Consider the following 18,438-nt stretch of genomic DNA (forward strand, 5'->3'; position numbering starts at 1 on the left):
AATGCCGGGCCCCTGAGGAAACCATAAAGCTGCAGTCCAAAAAAATAGGGCGAAAAGAGAGAGGTTGTCACAGTCAGGCCAGGAACGTCAATATCTCTTACCTGTAGGGCCCAGAAGGATTCGTGTTGGACTTACAGCTCTACGTTAGACTTCAATTAAAAGCTGTTAATTGATTAGGTGATCAATACACAACCGTTGGCTATCACTCCAGATGGAGACCGAAAACATTAGTTGGCCACAGGGACAGTGTCTCGGATATATTAGTGTGGCTTTGGGGGGCACAAAGTCATTTTTCCTGATCATCATTTTGCACAGCAACTGTGTAAAACAGAACAGGCTAAAATGTTAATTTCATCATTCAGTGCCCTCATTGATTGCGGTAAGGTTTAGTGAGTTTCACACCCCATATCTGGGCAATAAATAGCGAAACAATGTGAAATATGCAAGTGACAGTATTGAACTGAACGGATTAATGATACCTCAGCGTCAAATAAAAGCTGTAAAGCCCATAAAGAAAGGAAATGGCCTGTTCCATTTTCTTGCTAGTCAACACGGCTTCAATTATCTTCTCTTGCGCTGGATTTATGGGGTCTATATTTTTGAAAAATGTGACTTTTTTTTTTCCTCTTCAAAAAATAACAACTGTGTCATCGGAAAATAGGCGCAGAGCCAAAAGACAACAGGACAATCGATACATGCGTGCTTTTGAGGAGATTATGAACTAAATCCTTGCCTGTGTTCCATATGTCTTAGTCATCCATTAGAGATAATGTATAAAGACAAAGAGAGTGCAATTTCTCTCATCTTTCTCTAAACATTGGAGTGCAACCAATTTCTGACACAACGGAGCTCAGGAATAGCAATGGGGAATAGTAAGGAATTTAACGATTTTCCTTTCATTTCCAATTCTACTTAAAGAATTAGTTCACCCAAAATGCATAATTCACTCACCGTCATGTCGTTCTAAACCCGTATGGCTTTCTTTCTTCTGTGGAAGAACATCCTGGCCTGTCTTTTCAATGAAATGAAAGTGAATGAGGACGGGACTGTGAAGCTCCAAAATGACAAACATAAAAGAAGCAGAAGTCATTCACAGCACTAAATTCAATCGTATGACAACAGAATATAGTTGAATGGACTACTTTTCTACATCTGTGTTACTTTCATATACTTCTTGAAACTTATTCCATGGGGGAAAAAAAATGATATGGATGTCTTTTAGTGTTCTATGGAAAATAGAATGTAATACATGTTCAACTTTTCTTTTGATGATTATTTTTAAAATGATTTGCATATTCAATAGCTGATTCAGGTACACAACAAACAGAAAATGAAATGAGTACTGATCTTCTTTTATTTTATTATTTCCATTTTGGACGGAAGAATGCAGACATTATGGAATAAGTGTTTTTGTTAACTAAAACATTTTCAGTAATTAAAATAAAGCTGTTATACAAAAAAAAAAAAATATATATATATATATATATATATATAAATATATATATATATATATATATATATATATGAAGAGTTCAGATGCAAAAGCCTCTAAATGCCATTTGAAATTTTCTTCTTTAATGATGATTTTTATCAAACTTGTATATTTAAGTTCAGTAATTTCACTTAAATAACAATTAATAGGTAATTATCATTGTTATTTAAGTGAAATCACTGAACTTAAATATACAAGCTTGATAAAAATGATCATTCTAGAAGAAAATTTCAAATGGCACTTAGAGGCTTTTGCATCTGAACTCTTCATATATATATATATATATATATATATATATATATATGTTGCCAACTAACTGAAATAAATTTAAGTTTTTATTACTAAATTACTAATTACTAAAAATGAAATTGAAATAAACTATTATTATTATAAACTATAACTATTTAAAAATGACATTTTTTATTATTTAAAAATTTTTTTTTTACAATTTTAAAAACTATTTAAAAAACACACAGAACTAAAATTAAAAAATAAAAGCTTTAAAAATATTAATAAATTCTGCCGTAGTATATAAACAACACTGTATATAGAATCAGCTTCATAATAAATAAACACACCTGTTTGACCTGATTCTGGTTGAAATTACAATTCTTTGCTGCTTTGTTTTTACATACCTGTATGTTTTTTTGTGTGTGGATATATGCAAATACATACGTATTAATGTGCGTGTGTGTTGTAGATTGGGGGAGGGGAACCCTACACCATCGGCCTGCGCTTTGCTCCAAGTCAGAACCCCGGCATAGAAGAGATTCTCATCTTCATCAATGACAAACAGGATAAGAACGAGGACACTTACTGTGTTAGGGTTCAGTACAGATAACACAACACCATCACACTGCATTACAGCTGTTGCTTTTAACCACAAACAGACCTTTAACCAATGGATCGATGTGGATTTACTCACATCATGGACATGTATTTTTGCTTAAACAGTGCGATAAGTTAATCTACATAACATGAGATGTATTGAAGTACTGAGCAAACATACTCTATATACAAGCAGATAAAGCTCATTGAGCAGATGGAATCTCTCACGTGCGCATGAGTAAAGCCACCCTGCGGTGCTGAAGGCTGAAACAGAAGAGATTTTCTGTAGAGCTGATGCTCATATCGGCGCTCTTGATGTGTGTGTGTTTATGGTTTACACTTAACCCCTGCTGTGATGTGCCATTAGCAGCGGGGAGCTGATGGCCACTTGCCCAGGACAAAAAGCAAGACATGTACAGTATGTAAGACCAATCATTTTATTTCATTTTTTATGTTTGCACTCTCTGAGAATAGAGTGCTTAATTTTGGGGAAGAAAATGTAGCTATCCTTTATTATTTTTTTACTGTATTTTTTTGTACTAGCATCAATTAAAAGGATTTGATTTTTGAGTCTGATTCTTTACATCAATGATAACATTCTATGCCAAACAGCACTTGTGTTTGTGTATGTGTGTATGTGTGTTTGCAGTAGCTGTGAAGGGGTTTCTATTAGCATCTCCTGGCTCCTATTAGAGCTACAGCTGCCTGAGTCTGTCAACAACCAAAGAACCTGCCAACTAACCAGTCCAGATATGGAAGACAGGTGGAAAACACAGAAAGGACCATAAAAAAAAGAACATACAGAAAATATTAAAGTTAAATTTATAAATGAAACTGGCAAGAAATTGGCCAATTTTGCCTAAATTAAGTTCAGCCTGTCGTTCAGTAGGAGCTAGCTAGTTTGTTTGTGGGTATTTATAAATCTACAGTAGTGCTTTTATTTGGGAAGGATGCATTAATTTAGTCTAATTAAAACAGTTAATACTTGAGCACCCCAAATCAGCATATTAGAATGATTTTTGAAGGATAATATGACACAAGATTGGAGTAATGATGCTGAAAATTCAGCTTTGCCATCACAGGGATAATTTACATTTCAAGCTAATCAAATTGGAAACAGCTTAAATTGTAATAATATTACTGTATAAATGCACCCTTGATGAGGAAAAGAGCATTCTTTCAAATACACAATAAATATACATATATTATTCATACTGTAGATGCTTTATTACCAGCTGTTTCTATGGACTATGTGTAATCAGTCCACCATATTGGAACAGTCAAAGCTGGTCCGTCAACACTCAAGAGATTTTGGGTCTGCAACCAAAGTTATAGGCATGTATGAATCCTTATATATGTAGTAGACTTCAAATCATTTTGATAAGCTAACACAGTATATGAGGAAGGCGTTAAAAAGTTACCACAGTAACGCCTGTAATATTGAGTTAATCCATAGTAAAAAACAAAACAAAACAAAAAACACACTATACATTCTCACCTGTGAAAGGTTATCCAATTTCTTCGAGAACTTTTTTACAACTAGAGGCAGCGCAATGTTGTGGCATCTTGGGAAAACAAATTGACTTTTGCTGTTAGTGACGACAGCATCTAAAACGTTGACCGTTCCATGACGGTCGAATGTGGAATCTACGTATATATATATATATATACTAGCTATGATCTTACCGACCCCAAACTTTTTAACAGTACTGTATGCTTACCATACATTTTAAGAAAAAATACTTTGTTCTTAAAATAAGGTAATAGAGGCAACAAGTTTGCATGCAAAAGTCGGTATATGGCTAAAAGGTCAAACCAAATTCTTCTTTCACTCCTATAACTGTAGTTAGGCTGATAATATAATTTGAAAAAAAAAATTTAAATACAGTAGAAACATTTTCATTTGTGCTGTCATACTTTTGAACCCCAAGATACATCCCAGAATTTTTCTCCTACATTCCCCGCATAATTTATAATGACAAATGTCAGCAATCACTCTCAAGGTCCTTTATTTTTTTCCAAACACCCTTCGCTTACTTTGGCACAATGAAACGCCACGACTGAATTTCAATACTGGTGAAGTGCAGTGTGAAGGGATGAAAATTTCCCTTTTTGATATTATTCATAGAGGCCTGCGCTGTCCACAGTCTGTTGACAAGCTTTTTTGGAGAGGTTTTGTTTTTCAGTGTATATGCATGCTTCCTCTGACACACACACGCAGAAAGCACAGTCTCTGCAGAGACAGCGCCTTGATGTTGTTAGGTGCTTCTCGGAAAAAGCTTTACTGCCGCTTGTGTGCGAGCAGGAGGAGTAGGAAACGCTATCAAAGACACAATAAAAATGTATCATCTTCCTCCGAGGTGCGTCACGAGGGCTTAAGCAGCTCCGAGAGTCAGGCAGATTTTTGTGTACATGTATCTCTGACTGAGTGCTGGTGTGAAATAGGTTTTTTTTGGTGGGTGAGAATGAGAGCGAGAGGATTTGAGTTTGAGTGTGAGTTTGAGAAGACTTGAACAGAGGGAGAGAGAGCGAGGTTGATGGAGAGGTGTTGAGACGAAGGTTAAAGGGAGCAGCTCACTGGTAGAGCGTAGGATTAAACTCTGTCTCTCTCTCTTGTCGAGAATAGATTATCTCAGCAGCAGTTAACACAGTGGTGTCTTAATGAGCAGATCTGGGTGAGCATATGGAGCGTGTTTGTAACACGCATCAATTTCCTCCTGTCGTCTTTGTCATCGTCATCACCTTCCTCCTCTTCCTCGTGATACTGACTGGCCTGTAGAGGGCACTCCTCACCGTGGTGGAGGAGAAAGAGAGAGCAGAGGGGAAAGCGATAAAAGAGAATGCCTGGAAACCACATTTCTGTAACTGTGTGTGCGTGTGTTCAAACAACTGTCTTTTCTGTGGCACATGCTGTCCCTCACTCTCTTTTTCATTTGGGTTCTTTGAGGTTTTAACTGTGTTTGAGCTTATTTGTAGCCAAGGCCATTACATTCAAGTACTGATATATCTATTGTGGCTCGGGCCGAAGGGATCAGAGCCCGGGGCCTGTGAATGCCTGAGGCCTCAAGTCCTGCGAATGCAAATGTTTAAGTTTGTTATTAATGTTTTTGTCACTGTTGCAGTGCATTATTGTAGTGTGTGTGCACGTGCATGAATTCAGTAACGATTTATTTTAGGGTCCAATTCTCACTATGCATATTACTAGGATATTGGCTGTTTATTAAAGCACATATTAATGCCTTATTCTGCATGACATATTCTACACATGATTCTACAAGTGAGGCCAGCAGGGGGTGCTCACCTTGGGGTCTGTGTGGGTCCTAACGCCCCTGTATTGTGATGGGGACTCTATACTGTCAAAAGGCTCCGTCCATCGGATAAGACGTTTAAACCGATGTCCTGACTCTCCGTGGTCATTAAAAATCCCAGGATGTTCCAACGCATTCTCATCCTTTAACGTCATATAGAACGCTATATGACAAAACGGCGCTATACTACGCACATGGCACCCGTTATCGTTAATATAACACGTGCTGTGAGGGCTAAGTTTAGGTGTGGGGTAGGGTGTGTGTGTCATATTCACGCTAAAGGATTTCTAACGTCTTGGGTTCGCGTGTTATATTAACGATAAAGGGTGCCATGTGCGTAGTATAGCGCCGTTTTTGCATATAGCGTTCTATATGACGTTAAAGGATGAGAACGGGCTGGATGTTCTCATGTACCCATTGACCTCTGTCCATCATGGACTCCTATTCATCCCCATACTGTATATACTGAATGACTTCATCACTTTGTCTCCTCTCCACCAGTAAGCCGATATGTGGTGGACGTCCTGGTGCAATATGGTGGACGTCCTGGTGCAATATGGCTGCCGTCGCATCATCCAGGAGGATGCTGCACATTGGTGGTGGTTTGAGGTGGTATCAGTTGATGAATATTCTCAAAACCCATTTTTCTCAACTTATCTGTGAAACTTGGAGTAATAGTTTACCTTGAGAAAAGTCTTGGTTAGAAAGGCTGTAGCCTGACTTTATTTCATTCATTTATTTATGAGTGTAAGACATTTTTATAAGAAGTGTATTTAAGATTTGAAGCTTTTAAATGGCATATTACGTAATATCATCTGAAGCAAGGCTTCAGAGGCCTGATGACCAAATTAAATACCTTGGAAATATTTCTCTATGTTTGTGTACAAATCCGATTTGAGCTTTCGCATCTTTAGAAAAGTTTCTGGCCTTGGTGATTTTCTGCCTAAAGCTTCACACAGCTATAATGTAGAAGATGTGCACCGAAGGAAAACAAGGCTAAATACATATCTCTTTTTATTCTTTCCCAGCAGTGTCCACTGACAATAGCTTGTCATTTCTGTCACAGAGTCTCCGGGACACAAGGCAGAAACACATCAGTATTCCTATTGTCAAGATGCTGATGTCACCACTCTTCAGATGGTCTGAATGCATTTTGTTTGTTTGCTCTCTTTGAGAAGCAGTCAGATAATTGCATGATAATTGCAAGTAAGTGCATGATAGTAAGGGCAGTGAGCAAATAAGAAAGTCACAACATCATAAACGAGTAGCAACACATTGTTCTTTTGGAAATGTACTTTAATTCACCCATAATCTAATAAGTCTGGGCTCAGACAGAAAGACTGCCATATAGTCCTAATTACAGCTCATAGCACTAATTACAGTCACCGCTTCTTGACTGTAGTAAGACTTCTATTTGCATACCAATGATGATATTACCAAACCTTAATTTCTAAAATGTTTCAGTGTTGACTAAGAACTTACGATTACATGGAAACCTGTTTCAGCACCAGAGTGAAAAATAAAAAGCTGTCAGATAAAGTTTAAAATAGGAAATCTAAAGAAAATAGATCAAAAAGTCAAAAATGCTCCTTTGTTTCTCATAAATGTGACTTTATAGCTCACAATATGTGAGATTTAAAGTTGAAATTATAAGAAAGTTGCAATTAAGGAATATAAAGTCACACTGACACATGAAGTGGGAATGACAAGAAATTAGGTTGCAGTTATAGTAATCTATGTAATCAGAAATACATGAATCTCCCTTCATTTTAGAGTTTATGGCATGGCAACTGTGTTCATGCAACAAAGATCATGCAACTATCGTGTGACAAAAATACAAATCGTGTCAACACTTGTATTGTTTTTGTCTTGTAGTTATACTATTGAGTGTTGAGGTACAACAGTATACAAGTAGCGTAATCAGAAAACAAAATATCTGAGTTACTTTTTCAAATAAGTAATGCAGGTTACTTTGTTTCCCCATTTATTGACTGACAGCTAACACTGATTTGCCTTTTGAGTGGTTTGGTTTATGTTTCTCAAAAGCTCTAATGGGATAATGTTTCAAACTTTGCAAACTGTGGCTAACCAAATCCATTTGTGGCAAGTTTGGTCTCTCTAAACTCCAATCTTCGTTCCCCATTTTTTAATTTACATTACATTTTGCTAAACTTTATGACTCATTAGGACTATAAGAATTGTGAAGATTATTCTCTTAAACACCCAATGAAATTCAGAGAGATTCAAATGCCTTGCAATAACACAAAGGGTTGTAAAATCTCCCTCCAAAAGGACAACTTCTCTTTGGCTCAAACACCTCGAGAGGGTGTGACATCTTCACGCTTTAAGAATCACTGATCACAAGATCAGCACTACTTTACCTCCTGCTCTCTTCAGCATGTAACTCCTTCAATGGTTTTCCTTTAAGTTTTATTTTTTCCTTTTGACTTTATTCATTTCCCAGATGGAAAATGAATGTTGTTGTTGTTGCAACAACAAATGTTGTTGATTTTAAATTGTACTCAACCCAAAATATTAATTTAAGTCGTCCCCTTGAAATTGAAACAGTCGTTCTCTTGAACTGCTAAGTATCTCATAGGTTCTCCGTATGTAAAGGCTTTCTGGTTATTCCCAGATGGGTAAATGAACTTAGCCTGAGTTGTTTCTTTGGTAATTTACGTCAAAGACCTTTCAACATTTGTTTGAAAGTCCGCGCTCTCGATCATCCTCAAACCATGTGACGCTCCAACGGGACACACAGGATACAAGGTCGCTCAACACGCAGCCTTATTCAGCAACACAAAGAAAACCATATACATTTGCAAGTATATTTCTTTATCGAGCTTTCAGAGCATTAAGATTTGTTTTTCCGTGTTATCTTAATGGTTTAAACTGTCCAGGTGAATTTTGCCAAACTGATCCAAACAGATCTTTTTTCTAAAAACACTTTAACTAGCTGGCTATCTTTGTAAAACAGGAAGGTTGTATTCAGGGCCAGAAATGACCTTTCCTGTGAGTCTCCTGTGAGAATGAGAATTGATAAAGATCGCATGGTCAGTTTTACGAACGGATTATCAGATCACAAATTAATTCCACAGGGACTATCGTCAGAGTCGACATATGATAGACCTAATTGATGTATCAATATTTAATTATAATCCGTTTTGATTGAGTATTGATATACAATTTAGCTCATTTTAACCTGTCTATAAAACATAGTCTACAAATGCAATTAATTATAATCCTTTGTGGTTAATTGTCTAGGTACATATATGAATGCAGATGCAGGGAACATATCATCCCTTTTCGGGAGATTTAATAAATGTAAAGTTTATCTGGTTCAAACCTGTATGAATAAATTCATTATCAATTATTAATTATTGTATAAATTCCCCAAATCGACCAGAGATACCACCAGGGTAGAAAAAGTAACGCTAAAGTAACGTAACATTACTTTTCATAAGTAGCGCAGTTAGTTACTTTTTTTTAGAGTAACGCAATATTGCAATGCATTACTTTTAAAAGTAACTTTCCCCACTGCTGTTTTTGAATGTTTATGGATTGTGGACTCATTCACTTCCAGTTTAAGTGCCTTGCAGATTTTTGTGCTAATCAACATATTGCCACAAATGTTGTTGATTTTTAAATTGTACTGAATTCAAAATATTAATTTAAGTTGTCCCCTTGAAATTGAAACAGTCTTTCTCTTTAACTGCTAAGTATCTCATAGGTGCTTCGTATGTAAAGGCTTTCTGGTTATTCAGCTTCAGGTGTTTGCCCAAGGCTTTTGCTGAATCTTAAACATACTGAGCTTAATAAAAAGGCATACAAAATATCTTTAATTAGGCCTCTGTAATAATCAGGCTCAAGCCTAATTAGAGAAGTGCTGGTATTTCATTACTTCAAGCAATGGGCCTGAAGCATAGTCTACATATTAGCTTGAACAAAAGAGCATTCAGTGAGCGAATGAATGAGATTGTTTGTATATATCTACAGCTGACAGTGTTGTCTCCTTTTACAATAGACATATGCACTGGAATGATAGTTTTGTGATAATTAATATCTCTGATTGCCCAAGAGCGAATTGTAATTCTCATTTATTTTCATGCATACATTTATTAGAAAGAGACTGTGCTTGGATTAAGGAAGCAAATATATTATTTTTACTTGGCAAAATGGCACAAGGAAATACAGTTTTTAATTTTATGTATAACCTTGAACAAATGTAGGTGAACGTTTGTTGTGACACAAATTTAATACATTTTTTTTTTCCTGAATTTACTTCAGCAAGATTAATCTTAGGAGCAAAGATTGAACATCAAACCAAATCCAAACTCAATTAAAGCTGCAAGCAGCGATGGGCGGGCCCTCGCACCTGTAGCACGTCGGGGTCTGAGGCAGCCGTGTTGCATTTTCTGCAGCTCAGCCAGTGCGGATGTGCATTTGCTACGCTGCTTCGTTAAAGGTCACTTCCTGTTGCCAGGAGGTGGTGCTATGACTGTGGGTGAATGTCGGCATGTAGATTTGTTCAGGGCGGGACTCTTGTCAAACGTGTTAAATTTTGTGCAGATCTGGGCATTTGCAGCCAAGTTACTACAACTTCCTGTTTCATGGCGAATCATCGACGCCACGGACACGCCCATTGACGAAAACGCGCAGATAGCACAACTTTACATCGTCAATGCCTTTAGAAGGTACAGCAGAAATTTGAAGTTGATCCGACTAAATCCCTAGGAGGAGTTCGTTAAAGTACGGAGTGTGTAAATCTTCCCAAATGGGTGGCCAAATTCAAAATGGCGGACTTCCTGTCGAGTTTAGGGTATGGGTTCTTGAGGCTTTTTTGTGCATCTTGATATGATACACGTCCCCACCAAATTTCGTGCATGTAGGTTGAACATGGACGAGGGGCTAATTTTTTCCAATTTTCTAGGTGGCGCTAGCGTGCCGTTTTCCCACGCCCATCCGTGAAACCCACAAAATACGAAATTTTTCACCAGTCCTGACATGCGTGCCAAATTTGGTGAGTTTTTGAGCATGTTGCGGCCCTGAAAATGGCGCTTACTTTGCAGAAAAAAGAAGAAAAAAAAAATAAAAATAACCCTAACAGTTTCAATAGGGTCCTCGCACTGTTAGTGCTCGGGCCCTAAAAATCAATTGATGCAAGCTTCTTCACATACTGTACACTTCTTCTTAACAGTCGTTCTGTACATGAAGATGATTTCAGAAGGCTAAGATTGATTGTTTGAACTTAAAGCTTATTGTTTTCATATTAGAAACTGGCAGCTTTAAAACAACAATTGCATTTAATTTAAGGATGTTTATACTGAGATATTTTTTTTTAGTTGAGTAAATCATGCAGAATACATTAGGATACATTTTTGCTAGGGTTAAAAACAGCATTAAAAATATTTACTCATTAGTAAGGTCTATTTTAAATGGTTTAGATCTCCATTAAAATGTTCATGTTGTCCACAAATGAGTGATGTGAGAAATTATGAGATGATCCTCACATCCACCTCCATGTGGTTCATGACCCACTCAGAAACACATTTATTCATTTTGTTCCATCTCTCTCAGCCACGTGAGCACTCTAGATCAGATTCTGGTGCGCAGTGAAAGCGTGTTTGATCTTTAGATGATCATTAAGTGAAATGTCTACATGATATTTCCATCTGTGCTCAGTTGGATATAATGACCTCAAAAACTCCTTTCAGGTTCCAACCCCCCAGCTTCTGGTATCCAGTTTTCATTTCCAACAAACTACCAAAAAAAAAAAAAAAAAAAAATCCTAGTTAGGTTTTAATTACAAGGTCTTTGTTTTGTTTTTTTTTGTTTTTAAAACCAACTGATCCACACAAGACAAAATGCCCTTTTATGCTAATAATGCTCAGCTAGTGTGTTACTAAGACAGTTTATTGATTCTGACAAGCAGGTGTTCAGGCGGAAAGTCAGAGGAAATGAAAAAAAAAAAGTCTATAAATCTCAGGTTGGAGGCTCAAAGCTGTCAGGAGCATTGTGTCAACATGCGCTTAAAGTCATTGTATATTGCATGTATCCCCATAGCATTTAATTGTGTCGCTCTCAAACACACATACACATGTTTCTGGTAAAGGTAGCATTTTTGGTCAAGCACATTTTAGGATTCCAATACAAAAGACTCAATGTACAAAAATCTGAGACCATTCTGAAAATTTAAATTTGAAAAATTGGAAAATAAATAAAGTTAGGATTCAAATGATATATTATTTAATTTAAGCATTTTTACTTTTGGTCTTAGATTTGTCACCCCACAGTAACTGATTAGTAAAATGATTGGATTCGGAAAGTAGGTCATATTTTATAGGGTTAGTTCACCCAAAAATGAAAATTCTGTCAGTATTTACTCACCCTCATGTTGTTCCAAACCTCTATGTTTTTATTTGTTCTGCTGAACACAAAGAAAGATATTTGGAAGAATGTTTTAATCAAACAGATCTCAATCCCCATTGACTTCCATAGTAGGAAAAATACATACTATGGAAGTCAATGGGGATTGAGATCTGTTTGATTAAAACATTCTTCCAAATGTCTTCCTTTGTGTTCAGCAGAATAAATAAACACAGAGGTTTGGAACAACATGAGGGTGAGTAAATACTGACAGAATTTTCATTTTTGGGTAAACTAACCCTTTAAGATTACAATGTTCCCCTTAGGGCATAAGTAAAATTGGGCTATAAAAGGAAGGACTGGAAACAAAAGCAACAATATATTCATCCACTTAGCCAGTAAATGAATCCTGTTATAGGGAAGAGCACATGTTTTTAAATGAGAAGCCATTCTAAAAAGAAAGAACCCGTAAATGCAAACGCACCCACCAATTTTGCATTGTCATGCCTGATAATGTCTTTTTCAAATCGATATGAAAGTAAAAGAAAGGTATATTGTAGATGAGCCAGTTATTTTCATCTGTTCCCATTAACAAGTGAACCAGTATAAAAAAAACTACAATCAATTTAATTGATTACTCAATGTAATTTTACAGTTTGTTACGAAATAATTTCTCTGTCTCTCTTTCTCTCTCTGATTAAATCAGGAGCTGTTGAGAGCTGGGCACCAGAGATTCGCTGCCTCTCATTATTAATGTGGCGTATTGGACACACGGGTGGGGGGAAATGAAGTGGGCGAGTGGGTGTACGTGCAAGCGCTGGCAACTGTGGGTGCAAACTGTCTGTGCATTATTCCAGCATAATTACAGCTCAAGTCCTTTCATGTTTGCTGTACTCTATGTGTGATTATTATACAGATGCAGATGTTCTTCCTCACCCTGACACACACGAACAGACTTTTTGTGAAAAACGGCAGTCATCCACCACAGCAGCCAAGCTGAAGTCAAAGGTATGCGTTCAATTAGAGATGGGTCATTCATGAACGATTCGTTCAATGCGGTTGTCACATGACAAATGAGCAAAAAACACAGGAGGTGAACTAATCATTTGTGTTTCCTCATTTCTTATCTCATATCTTAAGGCTACATTATAATGAATCCCAACTTTGGAATATGATCAAAGATTGCGTGTGACATATACTGGGAATTTGGCTTTTGAAAATATTACATTTTAATAAAGGGAGACAGAAAAAAATCTTCCCATTGGTAGTTTTAATGTTTTTATCTAGATTTAAGTTTCACCATTTTTAACCAGACATCTGAACAGATTCATTTTGCATGGTTAGTTGGACAAGTGTACATCACTGTACTTTGTCTTTACTCAGACAAGCTAATTACAACATACTGATTTTTTTATTTTTTATTTTTTTATTGGTGGCTGTGACAATTGTATATGTGTGTTTAAATGTTATTGGACGTAAAATCTCATACTTGTTGTATTTGAAGAGGAACCAAATAGAGATCACAAAATCACCAAGATTTTGGGTTGGTCTCTTTTGACCAGTACATGAAACCTCATAGACAAGCCTAGCAACAATATATCAGTGTGCTAACATGACAGAGGTTTTGCATGTAAGCACAGCTAACATTTTTCTTCTGATTTTTATTTTTTTTTAATACAAATCTTGCTTTTTGAATGAGTCATGCTTTGCAGTGTTGTGGGCCTCAGGTGTAATTATCTCTCCAAATATAGATAGTAAAATGTGCCTTTGCTGTAAACATCCAGAATAATCAGGACATGAGACAACAGAGTTACCCTGTGGATGATGACAGAGCTTTGACTCCTGGCAAATGTTATTCTCTCCCTCTCTCTGTCTGTTGAGATAATACTAAATAAATTATTAATAATGCAGCTTAGACATTATATATGAAGAGTTCAGATGCAAAAGCCTCTAAATGCCATTTGAAATTTTCTTCTTTAATGATGATTTTTATCAAACTTGTATATTTAAGTTCAGTAATTTCACTTAAATGGCAATGATAATTACCTATTATTTGTCATTTAAGTGAAATTACTGAACTTAAATATACAAGTTTGATAAAAATCATCATTAAAGAAGAAAATTTCAAATGGCATTTAGAGGCTTTTGCATCTGAACTCTTCATATGTAAAGGAGGCCAGTAAGTAAGAGCTGTGTGAGTAAACCTCACTCACCTGGCCTCAAGAGGTGCTCTAGGGACTGATGTGGTCTTTAGCATCCTTGTTAGTGCACCCACCTCCATGCCGGAGACGCTGGTTCGAATCTTTGTGGCCGGTTACATTTTGTGTACCATGAAGGTACCAATATGCACCCTTTAGGTACAAAAGTGTACCTTTTGAAAAGGTACCGCCCCAGTGACAGCTTTTGTACCTTTTTTTTCTGAGAGTGCAGATGGGAGTGAGATTCAGGGGGGTGAGTGTAACGGAAGCCAGCTAATAAGAGCTGTGCGACGTAAACCTCACCCCTCACCTTAAAGGTGACATATTATGTAATATCAATCTATGGTGTCCCAAGAATGTGTGTGTGAAATTTCAGCTAAATATACCCCACAGATCATTTATTATAGCTTGTCAAATTTGCCCCTTTTGCAATCAATGCAAATAAGCTCCCCATTCCCCTTCAGAAGACGACCGATCTTTTACACAAGTTTCGGATTTATTAACACGCGAATAATCTCACACATCCAAAATCTCAGATATAACCAGTTGCAGATTGAAGCCTTACGGAGAGACTCGGGAAGAGAAGAACGTCTCTGAATGGTTAGTTGTTGTGCAGTTACATTGATTCATCTCATCGACTTGCATGCACCGTCATATTGAACTTTTGCACAAGTTTACACAGTTCCCTGAGGTCTTTATAAGACAGCTGTGACATTTTTTGTTCAAATAGTGTTGTGTGCTTGTCTGTGGATGCCGATGACAGAACAGTTTGCATGCTTTGCTCAAACTTTTGGCAATGCGTTAGAATTGGTACACTTCTGCGCCGGACCTATGCCAGAGCCTCTATGCTGTAGGCTACGCATTGGTTTAGTTTGCAGAGGGAGCATGTGAAACAATAATAAACCAGACTGATCTCATGAAGTAGCGTGTGTATGACACTCCAATTCGTATTTCCATTTTTTGGCGTGCTATCAAGACGCATAATCGCTTTTCAGCGTGTTTATGAACGCCGTTGACTTAACGTTATTACCGTATACATAAATATATGACTTACCTCAACCCCGTCCCTAAACCTAACCATCACTGGGGTTAATGGCATTTATGAGTGTTCCCTTACCATCCTAGGAAAAAAAAAAGATCGCTCCCCAGATGTAGATCTACATTTTGCTTCGTTTCGCGCGGACGTTTGACGGCGTGTGCGGACACGCGGAATCACTCGGACGTTAATGGCGTAGACAAACACACGCATACACTCGGATACAAAATGCGTAGAGATAACACGCCACTTGACTCGAAAGCGCAAAAGTCATGATGTCGAATAAACAAACAATAAACTTGCGGTACTTGCGGTCACAGTTTAAGTATATAAATATACTTTTTTGTTGTTGATTTCGTAAGTTGCATTAAAAATCCACTAGGCTCAATAATCATTTTAAATAGGCACGACACTTCTGAGGATCAGATGTTTGTTGCTTTGGAGATCCAGAGGACTCGGTTGTTTCACGAACAAAGAATAGCACTTTGTAGAATGGTAGACAACCGAGACTAGGTCATGCCTCCACAAACCTCTACACCCATGCTATCATGCTATGCCTCATTTTCCCCTCTGAGAGACAGAAAAAAGCTTTTTCCAGCACTTTTCTTTCTTCGCGTTTTGGTGTCCTGACAGTAATTGCGTAATCACTGATAAAAGGCTGCAGCATATTGTTGTCGAGCATAGACGGGGCAAGTTTTGATGTCCCCTCGGATTTCAGAGTTGCTCTCTGAGCGTAATGAAATCTGACAGCTATTTCTCAGCACTGCTCTGACACTGTTCTACATGGAAATAATTCTAGAACAATCAGATTTGTCCAACCCTTCATGCTCTCTCCCGGGACCACCTAATACATGGCTTTTCACTTTCCTCTCTTTAACACAAGTTTCACCTCGGTGTGTGTGAGTGTGAGTGTGTGGCGAGGCAGCGGAGTAGGGGGAAGGGATCTGTGGCTGTTGTATGTTTAAGTGGGGGTGTTTTTTAATCATCGCTTAGATCAGTGTAATTAAGGAAGCATATGGATGTACACCTGCTCTGGAGCTCCGTGAGTCTCAGCTCTGCATAAAGATCCCCCTCTCTCTCTCAGGTCTTCACTTTAACACTGACTTAAAACTGACGCAAACCTGATGACGTACAACTTACAACCTCTTCTCTTTTTTCTTTTTTTTTTTAAATAAATGACATCAATTATATAATTCCAGTTCCAACACTAGAAGGCAAGAAGAAAAATCTCTTAATCCTAATTTTGTGCAGAGAGGATGTGCTGACGCTATTTCAGCTGTCAGGGGCAGACATGTTCTTACCCAGCTAGACCAAACTATATAAAGAATGTGTTATACTTGACTCCCAAGTAACTATAGTTCTGGCTCTAAAGTCTTTATATTGTGTAGCAACTGTAAATATCCTTCACTAAATGAGCAGCAAAACTATTTTTATTAACAAATGTAATTATTTATTTAGCTTTGCTGGAACATTTATATTTATGTTATGTATTTATTTTCCTACCATTGTCTAAATATGTCTTTAGAGGCTGTGCTAAAATGCTTTGCAAACTCTTATGGCTTATTGCTGTATTTAATCACACACTAACATTTATAGTTTACCCAAAATTACATACAAATAATGACCGTGGTTGGACAAAATTCAGAATTGAAATTTAGATTAAATTTGCCACACACCACAGGAAATAAAATTTGGATTAAAAGACATTGAGGTTTTAAAATCCTTTAATGTATTGTTATTAGTGTATTAAAGGAGTAGTTGACTTTAAAAAAAAAAATTGCTGATAATTTACTCACCCAAATGTCATCCAAGATGTCCATGTCTTTCTTTCTTCAGTCAAAAAGAAATTAATGTTTTGATGAAAACACATATTCCAGGACTTTCTCCATATAATGGAATTCATTGGGAACCAAACGGTTTAAGGTCCGAATTAGAGTTTCAGTGCAGCTTCAAAGGGATTTAAACGACACCAGACAATGAATAAGGGTCTTATCAAGCAAAACGATCGCTCATTTAAAAAATAAATAAAAAAGTTTATGTTTTATAAGCACAGATGCTCACCTATCTCTGTTCTGTAATGAGCGTTCGTGACTCTGCTGTTCAAACTCTTTCATCAAAATGAACGAATCTTTTTTCGAGTCATGACTCGAAGGGTCCTAGATAAGACCCTTATTCATCGTCTGGTGTCGTTTAAAGCCCTTTGAAGCGGCACTGAAACTCTCATTTGGACCTTGAACCGTTTGGTTCCCATTGAAGTCCATTATATGGAGAAAATCCTGGAATGTTTTCATCAAAAACCTTAATTTCTTTTCAACTAAAGAAAGAAAGACGTGGACATCTTGGATGACATGGGGGTGAGTAAATTATCAGCAAAAGTTATTTTTTAAAGTGAACTACTCCTTTAATGACTTTCATGGTGTAATATAATGGCTTACATAATTCAGAATATTGCTGAATGCGATCTCCAGATGTTGTTAATGTCACTGCATGATTTGTTTCTTGAGTGGTGTCTCATTTGACATGCTGTGTAGACACAGATGTGTACAAAAGCCTTGAAATTGGCTAATACTGTTTAATTGAGTTTGATGTTGTGCATCACAAAGAAAGAAAAAAAAGCTTTTTAATAAAAAACGAGTCACATTTGACTCCACTAATAGACTGCATTGATCAATAGTTGTTTTTCAAATGAAACAGTTAAGATTCTGCTTCTTGTAGTTTTAATGTGTCTCCATTTGTTGCTTGATTCAGTTGATTCAGCGGCTCTATGTGGTTCTATATCATTAATAGCTGGGTTGACAGTACAAGACGAATAAACTGAATGGCTTTCATATGCTGTTACACAGAAACAAATACGATTTGTGCAAACAATTAGAAGTTAGCTCAATCCATGTAGTGCTCTTGAAATGGGAGTATGTGGGTTTCGGTGAAATATTCCCCACTTTCTGTTCCATTTTAAATATTGAACCCACACACACACACACACACACCGCAGTGAGACTTTGTCATAGAAATGCGTGCTTTTGACATCACAGCCTGAGGATGTGACCACACTAAATCAAATAAAGCTTTATAATCCAGTGTGTGAAGAGGCTGAGCTTAGAGCTGAGGAGAGCAAACCGGATCCTGAGCGCATTAATTCACCATCTCGGCTCTGATGAAATCATATGACTGCAGGCAGGGAGCGTTATTTTGCGACAGGAAGTCATAGGT

General features: G+C 37.1%; 1 protein-coding gene across 2 annotated transcripts in view; it reads left to right on the forward strand.

The window, feature by feature from the left end:
* Positions 1-2,890, forward strand: part of nphp4 (nephronophthisis 4) — a 226,587-nt gene extending 223,697 nt beyond the window's left edge. For both annotated transcript variants that reach the window (XM_039658098.2, XM_039658100.2), the window contains one exon: positions 2,193-2,890. In XM_039658098.2, the coding sequence (XP_039514032.2) occupies positions 2,193-2,333 (141 nt within the window). In that variant the 3' untranslated portion in view covers positions 2,334-2,890. The remainder of the gene's footprint in view (positions 1-2,192) is intronic.
* Positions 2,891-18,438: the final 15,548 nt, after the last annotated feature.

Source organism: Pimephales promelas, chromosome 14 (assembly GCF_988280905.1).
Source record: "Pimephales promelas chromosome 14, fPimPro1.hap1.1, whole genome shotgun sequence".
NCBI lineage: Eukaryota > Metazoa > Chordata > Actinopteri > Cypriniformes > Leuciscidae > Pimephales > Pimephales promelas.